Source organism: Sturnus vulgaris, chromosome 2 (genome assembly GCF_052056855.1).
Source record: "Sturnus vulgaris isolate bStuVul1 chromosome 2, bStuVul1.hap1, whole genome shotgun sequence".
NCBI classification, from domain to species: domain Eukaryota; kingdom Metazoa; phylum Chordata; class Aves; order Passeriformes; family Sturnidae; genus Sturnus; species Sturnus vulgaris.
In genome coordinates, this window is record NC_142244.1 from 48195152 (window position 1) to 48216337 (window position 21186).

At 42.7% G+C, this 21186-nt stretch overlaps 1 protein-coding gene across 1 annotated transcript in view; it reads right to left on the reverse strand.

The window, feature by feature from the left end:
- Positions 1-10411: 10411 nt before the first annotated feature.
- Positions 10412-21186, reverse strand: part of LATS2 (large tumor suppressor kinase 2) — a 46599-nt gene continuing 35824 nt past the window's right edge. The window contains exons 3-8 of the mRNA XM_014877627.2: positions 20430-20562; positions 16985-18522; positions 13694-14276; positions 12898-13080; positions 11612-11718; positions 10412-11478 (exon numbers count right to left, since the gene is read on the reverse strand). Coding sequence (XP_014733113.1) covers positions 10984-11478; positions 11612-11718; positions 12898-13080; positions 13694-14276; positions 16985-18522; positions 20430-20562 — 3039 coding nt within the window. The 3' untranslated portion in view covers positions 10412-10983. The remainder of the gene's footprint in view (positions 11479-11611; positions 11719-12897; positions 13081-13693; positions 14277-16984; positions 18523-20429; positions 20563-21186) is intronic.

The window sequence follows — 21186 nt, forward strand, 5'->3', positions numbered from 1 at the left end:
CTGTTGAAAGAACCACCAGAGACAATCAGTTTTGGTGTAGAGAAAAAACCCAATGCCTGTATCACCTATTGACACCTCTGACCAGAGCTCTGCAATCTCTTTGTGGGCAAGAGACATCAAAATCCCAGCTTTCTCACCTCTGAATAAATAGAAGGTTGCTTTTGCTTGAGCATAGTCAGCGGCCTCATGGCTGGAGTAGGAGAGAGGCTCAGGGTCTTGGACCTCAGATCTCCTGGAATCAAAAGTTTCTCTTACCCCTCTTGTGACAGTCCATTTCACCAGAGCACTGGCTCTCATATAGTGGAAGCTCTCTTGATTTCACATGTTAAAGATGTTTTATTTTGTATAAATAGCAACATCAAGCTAGAGAAGGACCAACTACCTCCAGCTAACAAGACACTCCTTTAAAAGATGAATATATGCACTTACCAAAAAATTTCTTGCAGAAAACTAATATTAAATTATACAAGTTATACAGTATCATATATCTTCAGATATGGAATAAAGAAACTAAAAAATCGCTTTCTGAAGCAAGAACTTCACCCTACACCCCACTCCAGGACCCCAGTGAGACACAATTAGCCACCCTTTTCCTTAGAGATACCAGAAGGTGTTTAGCAAAATAGTCTGTCCTGGTCAGGTAAGCACTCACTTGTCTACAGTGAGAATCTTGTTTTGTGCCAACCTGGCATCAGCTTGAAGAAGGATCCTCAGCAACCTGTAAGGAGTGGAGCAAGGTTTGGTGTTTGAACATCTGCACCATGAATTCAGAGACTCCATGGGATTTGGCCTTGGGATGGGGGGACAGTTCGTGGTAGCTGTGCAGCAACCAGAGAACTACCAGAACTACCAAATGAAGGAGAGGCAACTAAGAAATCAAATGCTTATAAACACCTTTTAGGAATTGTGTTTCAGCTTCTTCCACAGATTTGACATGTGATACATTCATCTTTCAAGCTACTACTCAAGAGTCTGTTAGGGAGAGCAAAGATAATCCTAGAGACAAGCCTCTGCTTAGCCTCAGTGCTACAAGTGAAGCCAAAGGCAAGGGCAGGCTGGAGGGACCACAGAACAACAAGTTTTCTGAACCTGCATCTCCCTTGTTTCACTTTTTGTCCACTGAAAGGAACAGTGGCAGAGGAAGGAAAGCCTGCCACCCAGGCACAGGTATTTTCCCCCAAAATCTCACTGATTCCATACCGGTCACCTCTTGCTTCTTCTCACTTACCAGCTGTAGCTGCCTGTGCAAGGTCTTTAAGGGAAATGTTTCACCTTTGACTCATACCCCAGGATTTAAAAATAAACTAGAAGCTGATTTGCAAAGGCACAGGTGTTCTTTAATGTCTTTTCCCTGAGCTTCAAACATCTTTTCCTGTCTCTACATTTCTACTGCTTTTGTCTTGGGACATTTACCAGTACCTTGTCTGACAGATTCTGGTTGTCCCCCTTGCGACCACTTAACTGCTGTTGCTCGCTTTAAAAATAAATACAGACACTAGGGGAAAGAATCTTAATAGAAGCACAATATGTTCATGTTAATATAAGTACATATTAACTCTGGGCTTCCCAGCACAAGAGAAAACCATCTGAAAATCAGGCTACAGAGACTAGATAAATGTGCACTATTCTCCCTGGTATTCCGCAAGCAATTAAAACTCATTTAAAACTCAGCCTGCAATCTGAGTTTGTGATCCACAGTGTCCTGCAGCACAGAGTTGTTCAGTGCCCATAGGAACTGTAGAAGAAGAACAGAGGGACAAAGAAACCACCACTGATTGCATAAATCCTTCATAGGCAAGCCACCGTTGATTGTAAAATACAAAAAGCATGTGAAATTTGGGCTATTCAAGGTTATTATGCTGTGTACAGAACCGTTCCACCACTGTGCTCCCGACGCAGAGTTAATTCCGTGTCTGTTGGTGGTAGAGCATCCCGACAGAGATGAGCAGTAATTATCCTACCCAAAAGAGGGCAGCAGTTAAACTTCTACAGCGCAGCTCATGTTATTTTCAGAAATGGTTTTTAGCAATGACAAATGTTGTTTCAAGCAGCTCAATGACTGGGAATTGTGCCAGGGCCTGACAGTAGAAGCTGTTATTTTATTGATATTTCTCAAAAGGAAGTCAAGCCTGATTACGCATGTTGACACTCAGAAAATGCAAAGTAACGTTTAAATTCATAATAAAGGAATGAGGATGCTTTCTGTAAGAGTGAGGATGTTAATCATTTAATTTAAGTCAGTCATTGAGCTGCAAAGTGAATTTCAATGTATCAGAAAAGAGCAGACAGAACCAGAGATCTCCAATCTGTTTCGGGAAGTGTCCTCCCTGCCCCTTGAGCTCCAGCTGCTGTTGCTGGGGTTGTCCAGTTGCTGTCTGTGCCATACCATGACTCGTCCTTACCACAAAGTGACTCCTAAGCCCACTGATCAGCACTGTTTTCCCAAAACCCCAGTGTCCCGAGGCTGGAAGGGGTCCTGCAGGTCCAACCTCCTATGCTGAACTAAGAGCAGGCAGCATAAGGTCATCTCAAGGTGTTTTACAGGAACCAAAGCAGGAATGTGCTGGAAGCAATTTACTCTGCTTTGGCAAAACCACGTATTAAATCAGCTGATTCTTGAGCCAGCTGTTATAAAACCCTCCAAGCTATCGCCACACTGAGCAATTCGAATCTTTGCAGCTTTCCACCAGGTTTCTCACCCTGTGAAGGAGATCTTGAAGTGGGCTGAATTTAATAGAAACCAAACACAAGAGTAAAGCACTGCAGAAAGAGGTGCTGCCGTCACGGTTGCTCAGCAGGCTGCCTCCAGTCGCCTCCAATCTGCTTGAGGTTCTTCATTTTGCTCTGACTTTGAGTTACAGGCTTCAAGGTTGTGACTGTATAAACTTCCAAGGCCAAGTGCAAGGCTGCTAGGAATATGGAATTGGCTTTGGTTTGGGAGCTACTAAAGGCAGGGGTTGGTCTTGATTGCTATGTACAATTTGAGTTCAGTCAAAGAACACCAGGAGGCCCCTCCATCAAACAGCACCAGTTTATAGGGATATGAAATATGGAGACACCATAGAATATTTTTCCTGTGGGCATCACATGTCACTCTCAGCCTGGTACCTGTGAGGCACCTGATGTGCCATGCTTAGCTGTGACAGTAGAGACATAAGCTTGGCTAGCACCCTAGGTGGCTCCATGCCCTCCAGATGTGTTTTTCTGTAGTAGCAAGATGACAAATCTCCTGGGCCATTACAATCCACACTGCTTAGCTACTCACTGGCCCTGTGTCAGGCTGTCCCAGCTAGTGGGGACAGAAAAACATCCCTAGGGGATGGGACATTAGTCCACTAATGCCACTAGTATGGGCAAAAATGCTTGGGTACCACTTGGCTTTAGGAATGGTGACTGCTCACTGCTCTGCTTCTGCCACAGCAGGTGTAAGAATTCCTGCCCTTGCACCACACTGGCTCCTGCTCATCTGCTCAGGGCCTTGGGTTAAAGGCCTTAAACGTGCCAGCCTTGAAATGCTTCCACATCACTACATCTTGTCATCACACTACTCTTTACCTTCCACTGGGAAAGCACATCTGCCAAGCACATCTGGGCTATGGTTAATTTGAAAACAGCAATAACAAGACATTCCTACATTGCTGCAAACATGCAACCACTTGGACACCAATTCCAGCCACCACTGTTCCCCAACTTAACCATAGTAGAAAAGAATACTTCCAAATCAGGAAACCACAGCATTTCAATAAGTTAAAGCTAACTGTGTGTGCAGCAGTGTCAGTGCCTCAGCTACAAGCCGGGCTAAAAATCCTTTGCTTGTCCTGCTCTGGCACTTCACAAAGTGACACTTCCCAGTGATAGCTCAGCCATGGGAATGGGCTGTGTGGAACAGGCCCAGCAGCTTGGCCAGCCCCCCACTCAGGCTGGGGGTGCTGCTCCATGTGCTCCTGGTCTGTCCCCAGCGTGTGACACCCTCCACTGATGGCACTGCAGGCACTGGCTTGGACCATCATATCTTCAGAACCCCTCCTGCTGTGATTCCCACTTCTAGCCCTGGCTGGAATATGGATATAACTTCAGAAGAGGGCAAGAAGTTTGACAATGTCAGAGCTACACAGGGGATGAGGCTGTCAATTAAGTTCATTTTAATTTCAGATATTAGTTGGAATTGTTTGACCTCTTTTGTTATTTTTAGAGCTAGCTTAAGTTGGCAGGTCCTGCTATGTGGGAAATTGAATGCTAAAACAATCCTTCAGCCTATATTGGAATGCACAGTTGGAAATTTCCAAGAAATTGTATTTCCAAAATCTGTTCTGGAAACTTCAAGATGATTAGTCATGGCAGTTTATTTTAATGTTTGCAGTTCTGAATACAGCGTGTTAAATATAAAATATAAACCCTTTGCCTTTTTATTACATTTCTGGTTTGATTTCTTTGGAAACAAAATATTTTTACCATGTTTTAGATATATGATTGTAAATGCACTGCTAAGTTCTCACAAAGCATTTCCATTTTGTCAAACCAATATTTTCCTATGTGAAGTATTTTCTTTGGGGGAAGAAAACCCACTATGGATTTGAATTTACCTCCTTCTGCCCAGGGAATTGGTCTTCAGCAACACAAATAGAGTTCCCTGAGGGAAACAGCCTGCCCCCAGTCAATCCCTGGGAATGGAAAGACAACTTTCTTCTGGGAGATACTTTTATTTAGATAATTCTTCCAGAATTAAGCATTTGGGAGGCAGACCACTGACATGTGTCAGTGTTACAGTCCCTCTGCACAGCAGGGACAAGGCACACATTGAGAAGATGGATATAGTAAAGGCATTATTACTCCCCTTGGCAACATGCCATGAGTGTCCCACCAGATTTGCAGATCATCATCATTCCTATCAGTGCTCTGCCATTTATCTGGCACTTCTACCTGTGAAAAAGTGCCTGATCTGTGGCAATCACCTGATTCACCTATGGCTGTGTAGGTGCACATTTTCTGAAATGGGCTCCTTTTAGGTGAGAGTTTAGTTCTGGCTGTGCACAGCTTTCCTCAGTGGTGGGCAAAGGCTGGGGAATAGCCAGGGTAGTATGTGCTCCAACACCTTAACAGCTTCAGAATCCTTCATGCAGCCCTTTAGCCATGCTTTCTTTCAGGATCTTTTGGCACTGTCTGACCATGCTTTCCTGCAGCTATGGTACAACACCCAATGGTGATACAAGGCTTCTGTGCAGGGCAACAATGACAAGAACAACCATGGAACCCCCAGAGCCAGGCTCCCAAGGGCTTGGAGACCAGCAGATCGGGGTGGTGACTGCCATCTTCTGTTCAGTCTCAGGTCCTTGTGCTGGGGGAGGATGCCTCATCTCTGGAGGCTTTTCCTGGACAAAAATCTGGCTGGCCAGTCCTAGTGCAGGCGGCAGCCCAAGGTGAATTGTAGGTCAGACTGCAGATCTCCAGAAGTCTCTGCCAACTGTGGCATTTCTGTGCTTCTATTGTCTGTTCATCCCTGGCCTCAGCCAAAGCAGATCCAGCTGTAAAGCCAGCCTTGATACCCACTGCTATTCCTGCCAGTCCCTGGTCAGCTTGGGTATCTGCAGTCTTCCTGGTTTCCACCCAAGTGAGTTCCTCCTATAAAAAAACCTTCCTTTTGTTGGAGTTCTGTCATAACATCAGGGTAAACCACACTCTATACAGCTGCTTTTGAAGCTGAATTTTGACCTTTCTTACCTGTTAGATTTCATGCCTAGAAAACCAAACCAAAAAACTTCTTATCCATCCTTCAATGTTGAGGTAAACCCAAACATGTAAATAGCTGGAGAACATACCTGTGAAATATTGGACAACTGAACCTTTCGTAAGAATGTACCAATGCACACTTTTGTCCTCTTGCCAAGGTCCCAGTAGCAAAGTTAGACACATAAAAGGTAAATGTGTATTCCCTCCTTTCCTTTTTGCTGGCTGTACTATTGAGCACGATCAGGTCTCTTTTTAGTGAAATTAACTGCTTTGAAATTGGCATCAGGCCAGTAAAAGCCACAGGCAGTTGCTGAGCTGAGCCTACTGCTGCTATTGAGGCCAAGAATGACCAATGCTATGGAAAGCAGGTGTCAAGAAGACACAGTAACTCATCAGAGCATGAGGCCACCACAAGAGGCTGAGGAGAGGCTGCCCTCAGGAGTCATGATTTCATTTTCAGACTTTGCACTACTAAAGATAACCCACTTATGTGAGTTAACTTTGCTACATTACTGAGTGCCCTGCAGATCCTACTCCTTTCTAGTTCTGTTTCTCCTCTGGCCACAGAAAGCTATCAGAGCTCCCTTTGGAAAGGAGCAGAATTGCACGGCCAACAGTTGCCCTGAAAAAAGATAGGAAAAAACCCTCATCCATAGCTGCCAACAGCATAAAAGCAGGAGAAAATAAAGCACTATGACTTATGACAAGCATATTTCTGGGACAGTTGATGTGGCCTTCATAGGAACAGCCAGGACTTCAGGGGAAAAGCTTTCCATCTGTGGCTACACTTTGTGGCACATAGTGAGCTTCGTGGCACTCGGCTGGGCAAACCAGCAGCATTGGGGTGAGCTGCTCCTCCTCTTTGCTCTAAAGCAGCCCAGGGATGGAGGTGATGTGGGAGCAGGGCAGCAATGCAGCCTCCCTTCCCTGTACAGCAGCATCCAAAGCTGCAGGCTTGGCTCACTGTGAGGACACGTGCAGGCTCCCTCCTGTCCATCAGGACTTCCTGGGAAAGCTGCTGTGTGCTTCCAACTAGGGTGAGACCAACAGGAGGTGCCAAGAATGTTCTCCCCAACACGTGCACCCCCATGGGGTAACCACTGCACGCTGCTGCAAGGCTGCACCATCTTTAAAGTCTTTTTCCTGGCTGCCACTCACGGCATAACAGGATCAACTATCTCGCTCAGCCCACGTGTACCTCTTGCACGTTCAATTTCCTCATTTCTCACAACAGCTAAGTACCTGGGGCTTTCTTGGTCATTGGGATGAGGTGGGGTATGCCTTAACTCCGTTTTTTGAGCCCCCCTGAAGTTTGAGAATCACTTAAGATCACCCAAGGTCTGCTTCAGGAAGCCTCATTTTCTTCACACATTTAAAAACAATAGATGCTGTCACAGGTATTTTTCATCTCACAGCGCTGAAGTAAAGGCTCTTTCGAAACCATGAGAGCTGCAAGACAGTGCATCCGTCAGTCTGTTCACATTTATGCTGTCCATGTCACCAGGCTCCAGTTTCTTCTGCAAGGCCTGGAGCTACTGTTGCATTTGCAGAAGGTAACCCCAGCTTTACGGATCAGATCCTCAGTTTATTTTGGTAAGATGGAACCCAGGACTCCGTTTTTACAAAAAACTGCCCACTGTTCATTCACTCCTCAGAACAGAAACACGAAGTAGGCACAGTTTCCATGTTCTTTGCAGCAGCAGATTTCTCTGCCAGGAAAAACATTTTTACACTTTTTTTGGGGTGTGTGTATGTGTGTTTTAATGGTTGCTATTTCTACATTATCTATTCCTAAGATTATTTCCTGTGGGAAAGATTTATTATTTTTAATTCCAATAATAAATTTAGTAACGGTTGCCATTTTCTGCCAATGCTTCTACATTTTGGGATAGTACCAAATTATATGTTCTAAATTCCTCTTCTCGTTGCAGTTTCTCTAGGAAAGCTTTTAAGGCAGTTATTTCATACCTCAAAAATTACAGGGAAAAGAATTTTCTTGTGCTCATGAGACCAATTTTCCATCCAGTTCCAGGCTATCGCCTGCTTCCTGCATAGCCTCATTCTTCCATTTCCATTTAAAAGTCAAATGCTTCTCTCCCTCATTTAACTTTCATGTTGCTCAGGCTAGGCACCTGGTTATAACTTCCACTGCCAGCTCTTTTACATCCAACTAGGAATAATTTGCTTCTCAAGAATTGTTGCTGCTGCTCAGCAAATCTGGCCCTGCTGAAGATTACACGTATGAAAGTTTTGCAGAGGCTCCTTTCTGTTCCTGGCACCCTTGCTATAGAAAGTTTTCTGTTTTTTTATAAAGTTATCTGTGGGATGCTTTTTTAGTTTGCTTTGTTTTGTTTTTGAGGAAGAGGTATTTTAATACCAACCCTGAGTTTTTATAACCTCTGACAAGAAGATACTTGATTTTGCAGGAAGTTCAGCAGAAACAAGAGTTAAGAGCCAGCCTTAGGATGTGGCACAAGGTTTACTTGTCCAAATTTCGTAAAATTTACTTCCAAGTTTCTGTTTACCTCTGCAAAGGATGAGAATCTTCTACAGACAGTGCCTGATAAACTTGAAAGATTGGTTTTTCAGATCAGTTCTTCTTTAGGTGAAAGGGGAGTTGGCTTCTGTTCCCTGCAGCATAGATTGTAAATCAGTAATGGTGGAAGCACCTGTTTCCTTCTGGGCTGATTTCTCTTGTTTTGCTTAGCTGCAGAGACTCTGTATGTGCAGGTGAATTATTTACATTTTAGAAATGAATCAGAGGCAACAGCCAGAGAGGGCAAGCCAGGTTTGTGGCTGCCCTGGCAGCACGACCACTGCACAGAAAGTGATTGTGTTCAGTTTTATCTACTCCATTCCATATCTATTCCATCCACTGACCTGGTCACTCCAAACCAAATTCTGCCTGGAATCCTGCTTCTTATTCTTAAGGGCCATGAGGACAGATGAAATTGTCTGAAGGTACCTGGAGATTCTACATCAAATGCTGCAGGAGAGATGAGATTTGGATCTTATGTTCGTAGCTCAACCCCATCAATAACATTACAAAAAGAAACCCGCTAAAACTTCTGCCTTAAAGGAGGATTGAATAACACGTAACACATTGTAGATTTTGATTCAGATTTTTAATAAATTCTGCCAGTAGAAGCTTTCAAAGGCAATGATATATCAATAAATAACAGTTAAATTGAGTTCCTGAGAAAGAACCTACCACATGAAAGAAGGTCAGATAGATGTAAATAACAAAAAAATGGCATTACTATATAAAAAAGCAGTAATACTGAATCTTACATTAACTGTCACAACACAAGCACTGCATACCTCAGAACATTCCTTTCATACAAATGTAAACAAATACACAATCATTTTTGTTTAGTTTAGGCTGATGAATTCATATGTTGTTGCTTAGATATCTAAACAATGGATAGGATAGGATATGCTAAAACATTAAGGAATAATATGTGGAATAATATACGGAAAAAATAATGAAGCTCCAGATTTAAAAATAAAATAAAGCAAAAACACATTAAAGGAGTGTTTTCCTCAAATGTTATTAGGTCAATCACTTTAAATAGGACTGTTACACTAATCTGAATTATGGATTTTTGTGTGTGTTTACTTATTTAGTTATATATAATATATAAGCAAATATGTATGGCTTAATTATCTTTAGTATTCTGATATCATCTTGAATAATTCTCACTTATACATACAAGAAAAATGCATATTTTAACATAGTTAAGAACTGGTATTTCAATGTATGCCTATAATTTGATAGAAATGAAGGCCTATTGTGCTCCATCACAGCAACATTTTAACCTCTAGACAACGGGACAGAATGACCTACCAACAATGCCAACACTTTGCAATGTCAGTGCCTAAAACACTAGGATCTTAAATGGATACACAGCCTGTTACATGTGGGGTCTGATGTCTGGAAAGCCACGTACCTCCAGGTTCCATAGGCATCCGTGGAGCCGCAGGCACCCAGCCTCAGCCTCGACGTGTTACAGGAGCCCCGTGTTGGGAGACACGACTCTGGTGTGGACGCTGTGCTGCCTCTGCCATCTGCGGCCACGGACTCTGCGCTCTCCCTGCCTGAGCCACGACTCTCCGTGCTGCTCCCTGCCCGAGCCAGCCCCATCCAGGCTCTCCCCACAAATCTGCTCCGTTGTAATGTTCTGGCTGCTGATCCTTGGTGGGGAAACGTGTGTGCCAGTGACATGTGTTTGCTAAAACCATCTATTACATCAGACCACAACATCACTACTCAGGTATAACCTTTGCAATCTGTTTTACAAAATTAATATTGGATACAATCATAAGAGGAAACCATCCACACAATACATTATCAACACACGGTTTAAAATGGTCTAATTTTAGACCCTTAGAAAAATGAATCCACAGGACCTGCCTGTGAATGGCAAGAAAAGGCCATTTCAAATAGAAAAACACTGCTCATGCAACATTCTTCACACACTAGACAATGAAATCACACCCAAGTTGCCACTTGCTCACACTTTCTATTACACTCCAATAAGCAGAAGGAAATAAAGCAGCTTTAAGGTTGTGTCACAATTTTGAAATGTGGAAAATACATATAATAAACAAAAATCACGGTGTGAATACAATGGCATCAGTAAATTTAGAAAATTAGAGAGCAGTTTTCTTTTTTTCATTTTTCTTCTTTTTTTTTTTTTCTTTCTTACATTATTGCACAGAGACCTTTCATCACATGTTCTTCAGCTTTATGCATCTTCCTAAATGTGAAGTAAGTGCTATGGATAAAATAAAAATGTAGAAAAGAAGAACAGCAGCATGATTTGTCAAAGTTAATCCCTATAATTTAGTAGGAAAAAAACCCTGCTATAAACAAAATATAAGTGCTCTTTATTCATTTAAAAAATAATGCTGACAGTTGCAGAAGTCTGTAAGTGTTAATCTGAGTAAGGGGGATGCTGACCTCAAATAAAAATAGGCCTAGAAATGACAGACTGCTGGCCTTGCAGATTTTGGTGAAGACCAGGATTTCAAGTGTAATTATCAACGAAGTTATTTACAGTAGAACTGACCTGAACTTTCAAGAGCGCCATCTTTAGGACCTGGCCCTGCAAGCTTCTTGTACTCCCCAGGATGTCTCCAGCCACAGCTGAAGGTACACTTGAACAAGTGCTGCAGGATCAGCTCCTAAACGATCAGTTTAAAGGCCCTATTGGATTTGAGATTAGTCTTACCTGGAGTACTCTAAAAAATAATTTACACATATACAGGCTGACAAGCTCCAGTCTGATCCACCACACCTTTGTCTTCTACATTAGACTTCTCAGACTGGCAAACTTCCATTCCAGAAGGTTTGGGATACCTGAACGGATACCCGTTGTCATCAAAGAATCTTCGGAAAGTAAACTCATAAAAAGCATGTTCTGTGTGTTTGCTGTTGGAAGAGGCTAGGGGATCCCAGGTCCTGGTGCTGTCACCACTAGCATCATTCCAAGGACTTTCTTCTTCAACTGGATCAAAATTGGAAGTGTCCATTGGATGGCTGATCTTTGGAACATAGGGAGCTGGCTGCCTACGGATATCGGTAGAGAAGTCCATAGACTGAAAGAAAGAATGGGCTTTAATATCATCTGCTCCATTTCTTCCAAGCCTGTCCTCAGCAGCACAGCAGAGCTTTGTGATCAGATCAGTTGCCTCAGGGCTCAGCTTGATCTGTGAGGGAATGTGCAGTGTGCTTTCCCAATTTATCACCTGCAGGTAATAAAGGTATTAAGGAACTTAATAAGTTATAGTTAATAAGTTATTAGGGAGCTTAATTATTGGAAAAAGGGAAGGGAAGGGTTAAAATTTTGCTACCACGGACTGAAACTTTATTTCAACTTACCTTCAGCTGGGTTTCTGTGGGTGTAGGAGCCAGGAAAGGAGGCTGTCCCACTAACATCTCAAAAAGGATCACACCAACACTCCACCAGTCACAGAGCTGAGTGTATCCTGAAAGGCAAGTCAAAAGCTTGACCTCCACTAGCCAAGGAGAATGTGTGCAGAGCTACTTGCAATTAAGTATTAAAACACACCCCACAAACTTCTGCCTTTTCTCAGACAAAAGGTTTGTGACTTCTGCTTACTAACCTGAATTCTACTGCTGTTAGTAAAGCTCTAATCCTGTTGTCCCTGAACCTTTCTGAATAAATTCTCAACAAAAGTGAGTCACGAAACTATCATTAGAAACAATGAAGGAGGTTTATTTGTGCCCAGTCCCACGCAGCACAAACCGGACCTCAAAGAATAACAAAAATGTTTAGCAACTGATGTCCACCCCAGGTTCAGTGGAGGTGACTCCACGACTTTGAAAAGCTGCTGAAAGACATAGCTTGGCTCTACAGACAGAAGAAAGCCACAGATGACTTTTTGAGCAAGTTTCAAGCAAAGGACAAATTTCAATCACTTAATTGCTGTGACAAGACCAATAAGGTATATGTTTAAGATCTGAAAAAGAAGGATTTAAACATTGATTTCAATGGAATTTGTGTCATCAGATGAGGCAGGACTCAATGTGAAATCCCTGTTAGAAAAGATGAGGCTTAGGATCTAGCTTGCAGACAACTCTGAACACCTAATCTCTTCACAGTGACCATGTCAGTTCTGCATGGACAGTCACCAAGTACTGTCCAAATTCCTCAAGCTAAGATTTTGAATGCAGGGTGTTCAGAGTAAATTGTGGAAAACTTTCTGTTGGGTTCCACAGGTTCTGGTTGGAAATGTGGAGGACATACTTCCACAAGTTTATGTCATCCATACTTAAGTGGCCCATCTGAATCAGTGATCCAGAACTATCAGCTGGCTACTATCTGGTCTGTGTAAACCTGATAGGCTCAGAGCTGTACTCCATGAGCACAGATAATCTACTTCATACTTCAAAAATATCACTGTTAAAATGATCCAACACATTTATTAGCAGCCTCACTGAAAGGCCTAAGAGTATGGACATTACACACACAAAGTATGGCCACCCCTAGTGTCAGCAAAGTGATGCTAAACACCGGAGCATGAGGAGTTCTCCTTAATCTGAGTTAAGTGTTTGTAGTCTTCAGAATGACAATCTTCCAAAGCAGCAAGCTTATTCAAGGAAAAAAAAAACAGTGAAACAGGAGAAAAATACAGTTTACCTACCTTTACGAAGCAAGACTTCAGGAGCAATGTAATTAGGGGTTCCAACTAACGAGTGGGCCAGACATCTCTGATGCTGCTTCTTAGCTCTTTGTTCCAATGTCTTCAGCCTATCTCCACATCGACAGTTGGACACATCATCCCAAAGATCACTGGGCTCCATGCTGTCTTGTCTGATATGGCTCCCTTTTAAATGAGAAAGTTCACATTCATGGTCATAAAACTTGACACACAGAGAAATATTTACCCAGATCCAGAGCCATCTCCTACTCTCAGTGAAGAACAGCGTTTAAACTTTAAACTCAAGGTATTTTTTATGCCCTCCCATTCACAATTGGTTTTCCATACAAAATGTCCAACAAAATGTCTCTGTCTCAGCATAAGGAAGTGTAGTTCCATATGAGGGACACAGAACTGTGGAGTATATTAAGTTAGCTACACCAATTGCTTATGACCTTTTTGCCAACAGACACCAGTACTCAATAGTACATGCAGGAGACATATGGACTACTCCAAATCTGTGATTAAATCATTTTGCCACCAAGAGAGACCCTCCAAACAAGTATAAACTGAAAAATGACTGCTGCTGCAGTGGAAAGCCACTTGCGGACAAGGTTTTGAACAGTATTGGAAACAAAAGGACTGGAAAAAAGCTAATTGAGTAAGTCAGAGAGAGACAGACACATTATATTGCCATTGACTGTCCAGTTTCCTGATCTGGTGTTTCTGCCCAAGAAGTAGGTGCTTGTTTCTAAACAAATAACATAATACCATCCTAGAAAAAGGATAAAAATATTACCTTTCTGATAGTATTTTGAATTGTGAGTCCACCTGAATCCAGTACACAGTCCAAAGTCAGTCAGTTTGATATGCCCATCAAGGTCTATCAGAATGTTGTCAGGCTTGATGTCTCGATGAATAAATCCCATTTTGTGCACACTCTCTATGGCCAAAGTGAGCTCTGCAATATAAAATCTAGCCAGACGCTCTGGGAAGACCTCCATCCGAATCAGCAGGCTCATCATATCCCCACCAGGGATGTAGTCCATCACAAAGTACAGATTGTCTTTATCTTGGAAGGAATAATAGAGTTTAACCACCCACTCGTTGTCTGCCTCAGCAAGTATGTCCCTCTCTGCTTTGACATGAGCCACCTGATTCCGGTTCAGCACATCTTTCTTTCGCAGAGTCTTCATGGCATACAGGGCATGGGTGTCCACTTTACAGGCCAGGCACACTTCTCCAAACGCACCAATACCCAGAGTCTTGATTTTCACAAACATGGATTTGTCCATTTTGGCCCTTTTAAGTCTGTTGTAGTTGGATTCCTTCTGGTAGAGAATTTTCCTCATTTGTTCCTGTTCTGCTTCACAGAGGCCTGCCTTTACAAAGGAAAGCAAACCACAAGAGCTAGTACTGTTATACTCATAGCAAGAGAAAAATAAATGAGCATCCCCAAACACATTTCTCAGAAAAATTAACCAAAAACCAGAAAAGATATATTCATGAGGGATATACTCTCTTATCTGTCTGTTGAGGTATTTCTGAAAAATGGGCAAACTCGCTGTTCCCAAACTTATTGCCTGAATTTGCAATATCTGAGCTTGGTATACCTGTCTCTTTTGGCTGAGCAAGAAGGCATGGGGCAATACTGTCAGAGAGGGGAATACAACGTAACAAACTTGACCATGAGATTTGCTTTACACCTTTCAAATGTGCACTTTGCCACTGCATTCCACGATATGTATGTGCACTTAAGCCCAGCTTAATTTAAACTGAAACTTAAACCTATGTGCAGCAGTTCACTTTGCTCATGAATGGTTCCCTAGGGCAGCTCGCATTAACAGTTCCTATCTTGGGTACTGTTTGTTTGGGTTCTTGTTGTAATTAAAAAACTGGTTTTGACCTACACATTCCCAAGCGGCTTGGAAACTTCTTTAGAAACTGTTTCTTCCTCTGCCATATGCAGCCTCCACTCTGAAGGCTTTTAGATCTCCTGAGCATCTGTTCTATAAACTTCTCTTTTTCCCCTCCCAAAATATGTACATAAAATCCTCAGGTCTGGTCTCTCCTGAGCCACTGCAACCCAGACCCTGGTGCTATTTCTCTCCTAAATATATTATTTTCCCTCTGCACCCAAGCTGTAGAACAGATGGCTCCAGTCACCTCCTGTCCCCAGAGAACCTCCCAGTAACTGCAAGTAACATTTCATAAGGCTGTGAGGAGAGACCTCCTGGAAAAGAGAGAAGCAGCAGGATCCAACCAGATTTTCCCCACCTTTCAAGAGAGCCAGCAGAGCCAACTCTGCCAACTTCAGTGTCTGGTCCTCTGCTGAGAGCCACTGGTGGCCTTCACCAGAACCCCTCAGCTGATCCCTAGGCTCCTCTGACAACTCATTTCCTGCAGCATGCTCTTTTCTTTCTGCACACTCCAGTTCCAAAATCCTGAATTAATTGGCACTCACTGAACTACTTTTGAGAAAAGATCAGTGCCTGGTGGGAAGGGGCCATTGGGAGGGTGGAGGGCGCTGAAGCTGACTGATTAGCAGGCTAGAAACCCAATCATACACCCACAGGGCTGCTGCGTAGGCTGATTTAATTTCACATCTGTAGTCTAGGTATCTAAAAATGAATGTGGGCAGCTAGACTATGCAATGAGATCCCCATGGTATAAAAATTAAATCTGTACGGATAAAGGATGGGGGAAGTCTACAGAAACTTGCAGAACAGGTAGGATGAAGTTTCAGACTAAGGGAAACAGCCAAATCATAACAAGGAATACTGTTTTTGAAATGAAAGATAACTACATTGATCCATAATAAAGGAAATATTTATTTTTTAGGGTAAAATTATTAATGTGCTCTGTTCTTGCTAATTCCAGAATAATGCAATATTAAGATAGCCAAAATCTCCTGCATGTGTATTTTCAGTCAGTGATAAGGTTTCTAGGGGAAGGAGTTGTTTTTGTTTATACCTGATTTATCTCTGAATGAGAGAAAGTTGAAGAGCCAGAAGAGAAGAACTAGCACAATTAGATGCTTTTATACCTCTCTAGAGATCATTCCCTATGTCAGTCTCAGCAAAATATTCACTAAACTCAAGCAACACAATACAACCTGTACTTGCAGTGAGGACAAACTATTAACTGTCAGTAAAATGTCAACGTTTCAAGAGATTTTCCAAGAATATTCTTTTAATTCTAACCTCAACAAAGAAACACCCGAGTTTTCTGGTGCAATGTGAGCATCAAAACAATTGACTCTGGAAACTGACTGTGTTAGGGAAGATTGGGTAGTTAATGATTACCCATTATGCATTAAAAACAGCTTTCGTTAGAGCTTATCCTTTACTGCAAAAGTCATATTCCAGTCATGTCTGGGAAGGAAAAAAGCTCTTTTCCTCTTCCACAAGTAAAAATTAAAAACACAACCACCAGACCAACCATCAGAGCTTGGCAGCTTTGTTTTAAGCAGCACTATCAGAGAGTCAGCTTAGACTGAAAAGCTGCAGTTAGGCATGAAAGAAGTTCTATTACCCAAAATGCATCTCCTTGAGACCTGCCTCTAGAACAAGTTCTGGCAACGGTCCTAAAATCAGTTCAAGCTGGTCCAATATGTTTACTTGCACATTATTACTTACATGTGTTCAACAGACAACTTTCATTCAAATATTACAGTCATCTGAAAATATGGCACAGTGACTGCCCAGCTGAACCATGGCTTTGGTGTATGAGCAGCAAACATGGAACAGCAAGAAAGAACTAGAGCCAAGACTTTTGCAAGAGCTGCCAAAGTATTGCCAGAATTATCTCAGCCTCAAGCCTGCCTTTCTTTAAGAACTTAAAATATGGGGGGGGTTTTGCTTCATTTTACTTTTCTGGTATGAGAAAATATAATTTCACATCTCAGGTTTTTCAAACAGCCTCCCAGACCTGCATCCACAGTTCTAAGTGGATACAGTCTGGTATAGGGAGGTGTCTGATACCTACTCCTTCAGTGGATTCTGCCTTTACAGATTTTTATGAATTAAAAATAGCAATAATCAATTTGACCCTATTAAATTTTATTATAACAAAACAAAACAATAATTACTTTTGCCATTTCTTGCTCCAGTTGTAACCTTCTGTTAATTTTCTGCTGGTAGGTCTTGATGACATTCTCTACATGTTGCTCCATGTAGAACTTGAAGGCAAAAGGTGAATAGCTCTTTATTCGGGATTCTCGCTTTTCCTCATCTTTGCCATTTTTTCGCACAGGCACTGGAGATGTCTGAATCTGTTTTTTATCTTTGCTCGGTTTTTCAGCTTTAGTGTTCTTGCTGCTTTTATCATTTCGCTCACTGCTCTCCTCAGCCTTGTTGCCTGTTGAACTGGGGACCACTCGCAGAGTCTGCTCCACGCCCATGCACAAACAGTTGATATCAAACTGCTCAGAGGTGCCAGGAAGTAACAAATGCTTGGGATAGGGTGGAGGTGGACACCGCAGTTCCTGGTTACCATAATCCACATCTAGCTGGTAGGCATTAGCTGCTCCAGGTGGTGGCACATGCTGCTCCATGATCTCCAAGCCATCCACAGCCGGTGCCTGTGCAGGCAACCACCCAGGATGGGAGGGTCCCACTGCAGTCTGAGGCTCTGGTCTCATCACTCGCATGCTCTTCACTGGCTGGAGGATATGAGCAGATGTGACTGCCGTGATTGTGTTTGGAGACGTAATGGAAGGATCGGCTTTCCCTGGAGGAACCTGTCTCATAGACACTGTCACCTGTGGCTGCTGCTGGTGGTTGTTGAAGGAGTTTGTTCTGCTCGGCACTGTGGCATCAGGTCTGAAGGATACATGTTGCCGTGGAGATGTTTCTATTCCTGGGTTTTGTAAAGAATCTCTGCGTGATGGTGTTGCTGCCTGCCACTGCTGAACTTGAGGATTATTCATGTCATAGAGGTCCATGTTTAGGCTATTTCTAGAGGGAGTTAATAGATTTTGTGGTGGACTGTCTGAAAAATCATTAGCAAAGGCTGGACCTCTGGATATCACATGCATTTGATGAGAAGAAGGACTTGTCTGTTTGTGATGAGAATGTGAGATATAGAGGCTTGCTGGTGCCTGCTGAAATGCATGACCAGTATTGTTCTGAACAACTGCCCCTTTGTTTGGGAGATTGGAATATCCCCCCTCCTGCTGCAACTTGTTTTGGAAGGATGGACTCCGCTGAACACCATATCCCATAGGTTCCCCCTGCACCATCATATGCTGCCTGCTGTAATGTTGGCTGTTGCAGCCATGGGATGCCTGCAGCTGCAAGGCCTGACTGCTGTGATTAGCCACTGGATAATTAATCACAGAAGACTCCATATTTGCAGGGTATGCTTTCTGCTGATGGCTCGTTGGTGTGCTGTGTGTGCCTACTCCAGAGGGTCGCTGTACAGGAGCAGTCATAGCTGAAGACTGAGAAGTAGAGATTAAATAGTCCATGTAGGGCCTTGGAACCTCAGTAAGCATATTTGCACCTTCTGCTCCAAAGCCTGTCCCTTCATAGGCTGCATTGCTGATCTGATGGTAGGACGGAAAAGATTCATTTGATCCTTCAAAGCTTGGCCTGCGGGTTACATTATTTGGCACAATACCCTTTCCTTTATAAAAAGAACACAGAAGAACATTAGGAAACAATACAGGTGAACCAATTACTTTGTATTACTCATACATCTATACATACATACACACACATACACACTGCTCAGGAGTATGTGTTATAAAAACACCTTTGAAAATCTAAATTAAGCACTCTGAACATTTAAAGTTATAGGTGCCAAGTATTCCTACTGATAACAAGTTACTGGCTCACAATAATGCTTATGCCAGGAATCATCAGGGAGTCCTATCAAATCATGAAAATAGAAGTACAAATTCCCTAACTATGAACTCATCAGACTACTCTGCAGTCTGTTTCTTAAAGCTGGACCTGAAGTATTAGCAGTCATTGCTCTCAGACAGGAGGAAGCTACAGAGCAGAGTGTTAAGTACAACAATAGCAGGAAAAAAGTTCCTGGGAGGACTTTCTATGTAACTTAAAGTCAACATTGCTATAAACTACTAGGCCATCACATAGTCCATCTTCTGCACAGTGGGCCATCTGCTCATGCTGGTTTTCTGTTTACATCCCTCTCTTCCATCATTCTCAAAAATCCCTCTTTCCTTCTCGTTCATTTAAACAAAGGCATCATACAGTTTGTCCTGTATTCCTTCCACCGTGTTGGACACAGAGTACCCCCTCATATTACTCATCTTCCATCTGTTGGGAAGGAAAACCTTTCAGAGTGTCAACATATTAATCTTAGCTTGAAGAATGTGCAGAGACAAGATAGCAGCATTCCTACAGTGAAGTGTTAATGGCACTTTTCATCAGTTCTTTGATCTGAGGACAAATTGCAGGTGTATAAAGCACTGGCTGTGCTAAAAAGACAAGGGGAGACTGTGCTGTTGTTATGTTTTTGTTCCCCTTCTGGTTCTTTAGCTCTCACAAATCACAGGACTTGGCCCATTTATGCCTAAACCATTTCCCTTTAAAATCCTGACTTCACAGAGCCTGTAAGAGTAGTCTTACTGAACTAACTGGCTTTAAGAGTGGATTACAAGCTTTTTTGCAGTACAGCACATCCCAGCTGGGCCAGATGCAGCACACCTGAGCACAGCTGCTGACTCCTTACCTCGACACACAAGCCCTGCTGCCTACAGGCACGCAGGGACATGCACAGTATTAAGACAGGTTTATGCACCCTCTGCACACTGAGAGTGTGCACCACATGACACCTTCATAAAGAATGCAACGTTTTGAAATGGAATATTTATGGACAAATAATCAGAGATCTTTAAAGTGAAATCTATAATTGGCAGCTCTTTCTCCTGTGATAACACAAGGCCAGCATTACCGAGGCTGTTCTTACAACAACACCCCTGACAGCTCATCTGCCAGGACACAGTGAGATGGCACTGATGCAGCTGTGGCAATCCAAAGCATCTCATGGCTACTCTGGCCTGGAAGTGGGAGGCAGCCATGACCCATTTGTCATCTCTGTCAGCAAGATCCATGCTGAGCCTTGGGGGCAAGCTGACTTTGCTTTCCCTTATCAGAGGTCACAAAACAAAGTAGCAGAATCCTTCTTTGGGACATATAATTCACCTGTGCAAATAATCTTGATGCCAAGGAGAGATATGAGATATATCCACCTCCTAGATTTGTATTCCAGTAAGTCTGTTCTAGTCCAATGGGGTAGTGTTTGGATTTGAACAATAGATTTCTGTTAAGAAATCTAAGAAGGTGGACTATGAATGTGTATACAGACAACTCTTTGGAAGCAGGTGAGCTGTATTGAGGTTCCAGCCCAGCTGGCCTTGCAAGGCCAGGTTCACTTCACTGTCTCCTACAAGACTGCTATGGAACACTGCTGTCCAACACTTCTCCCCACTGATGACCCTATTTTAAAAACTAGCTTATTGCAAGAAAGAAGAACACAGTTTAAAAAAAGAAAATCATGCTCACCTGGTGAGGTTTGCTTAATTACACGTACTATCTGCTCATTTCTAGGATCCAGGTAGCTCATCTTACTGATGTACTCCAGGGCTGCCTCAATACTTCTGCTCCCTGTCTGCTTCAGTGCTCGGACAGCCATCTCCTGTACAAAGCAAACAAGAATTGAATCACGTTGTGACAAAACTCAAGCACTGCACTGCAAGCTGAAAAGCAGTAAGTGTTCTTACATTAATAGGAACATTTCAAGCACCAGATCACAGCTGCCTGAAGCCAAATGGGCTCGTATTTCGAAAGCATTTGCATACCTTACACAACTCAAAAATTTTAAGAAGAAAATAACAAAACACACAGCCTACCCAGATTCTGGCAATTAAAGAAGCCTCAAATTAAAATGTGTACTTTGAGAGCCCTTAAAACAATCTTCGAATCAGGTTTGGAAAAGGCAGCATAATTTCATACTGGATGAAATGAAAATGTAGCTGTTAGTATTTGAGAGCATGTCTCTTAGTCACACCTGAACACAGTAAAAATTTTATCCTTTCACAAATACCACAAAGAAGCTAATTAGGCAGGGGTTGATTTCTGCTCACTAGAATCAATAGGGAAGAAAAACTGCTGTTTTCAGTACAGCTGGGACATCATCCACTATTTGTTCGGAAAATGACTGGGCATCCCAAACTGAAAGCTACACTGTCAGTCTTTTCAGCTGTATTTTATTGGGCACATGCCCGTCACTGACAAGTTAATATGGGTGCCAGACACACAG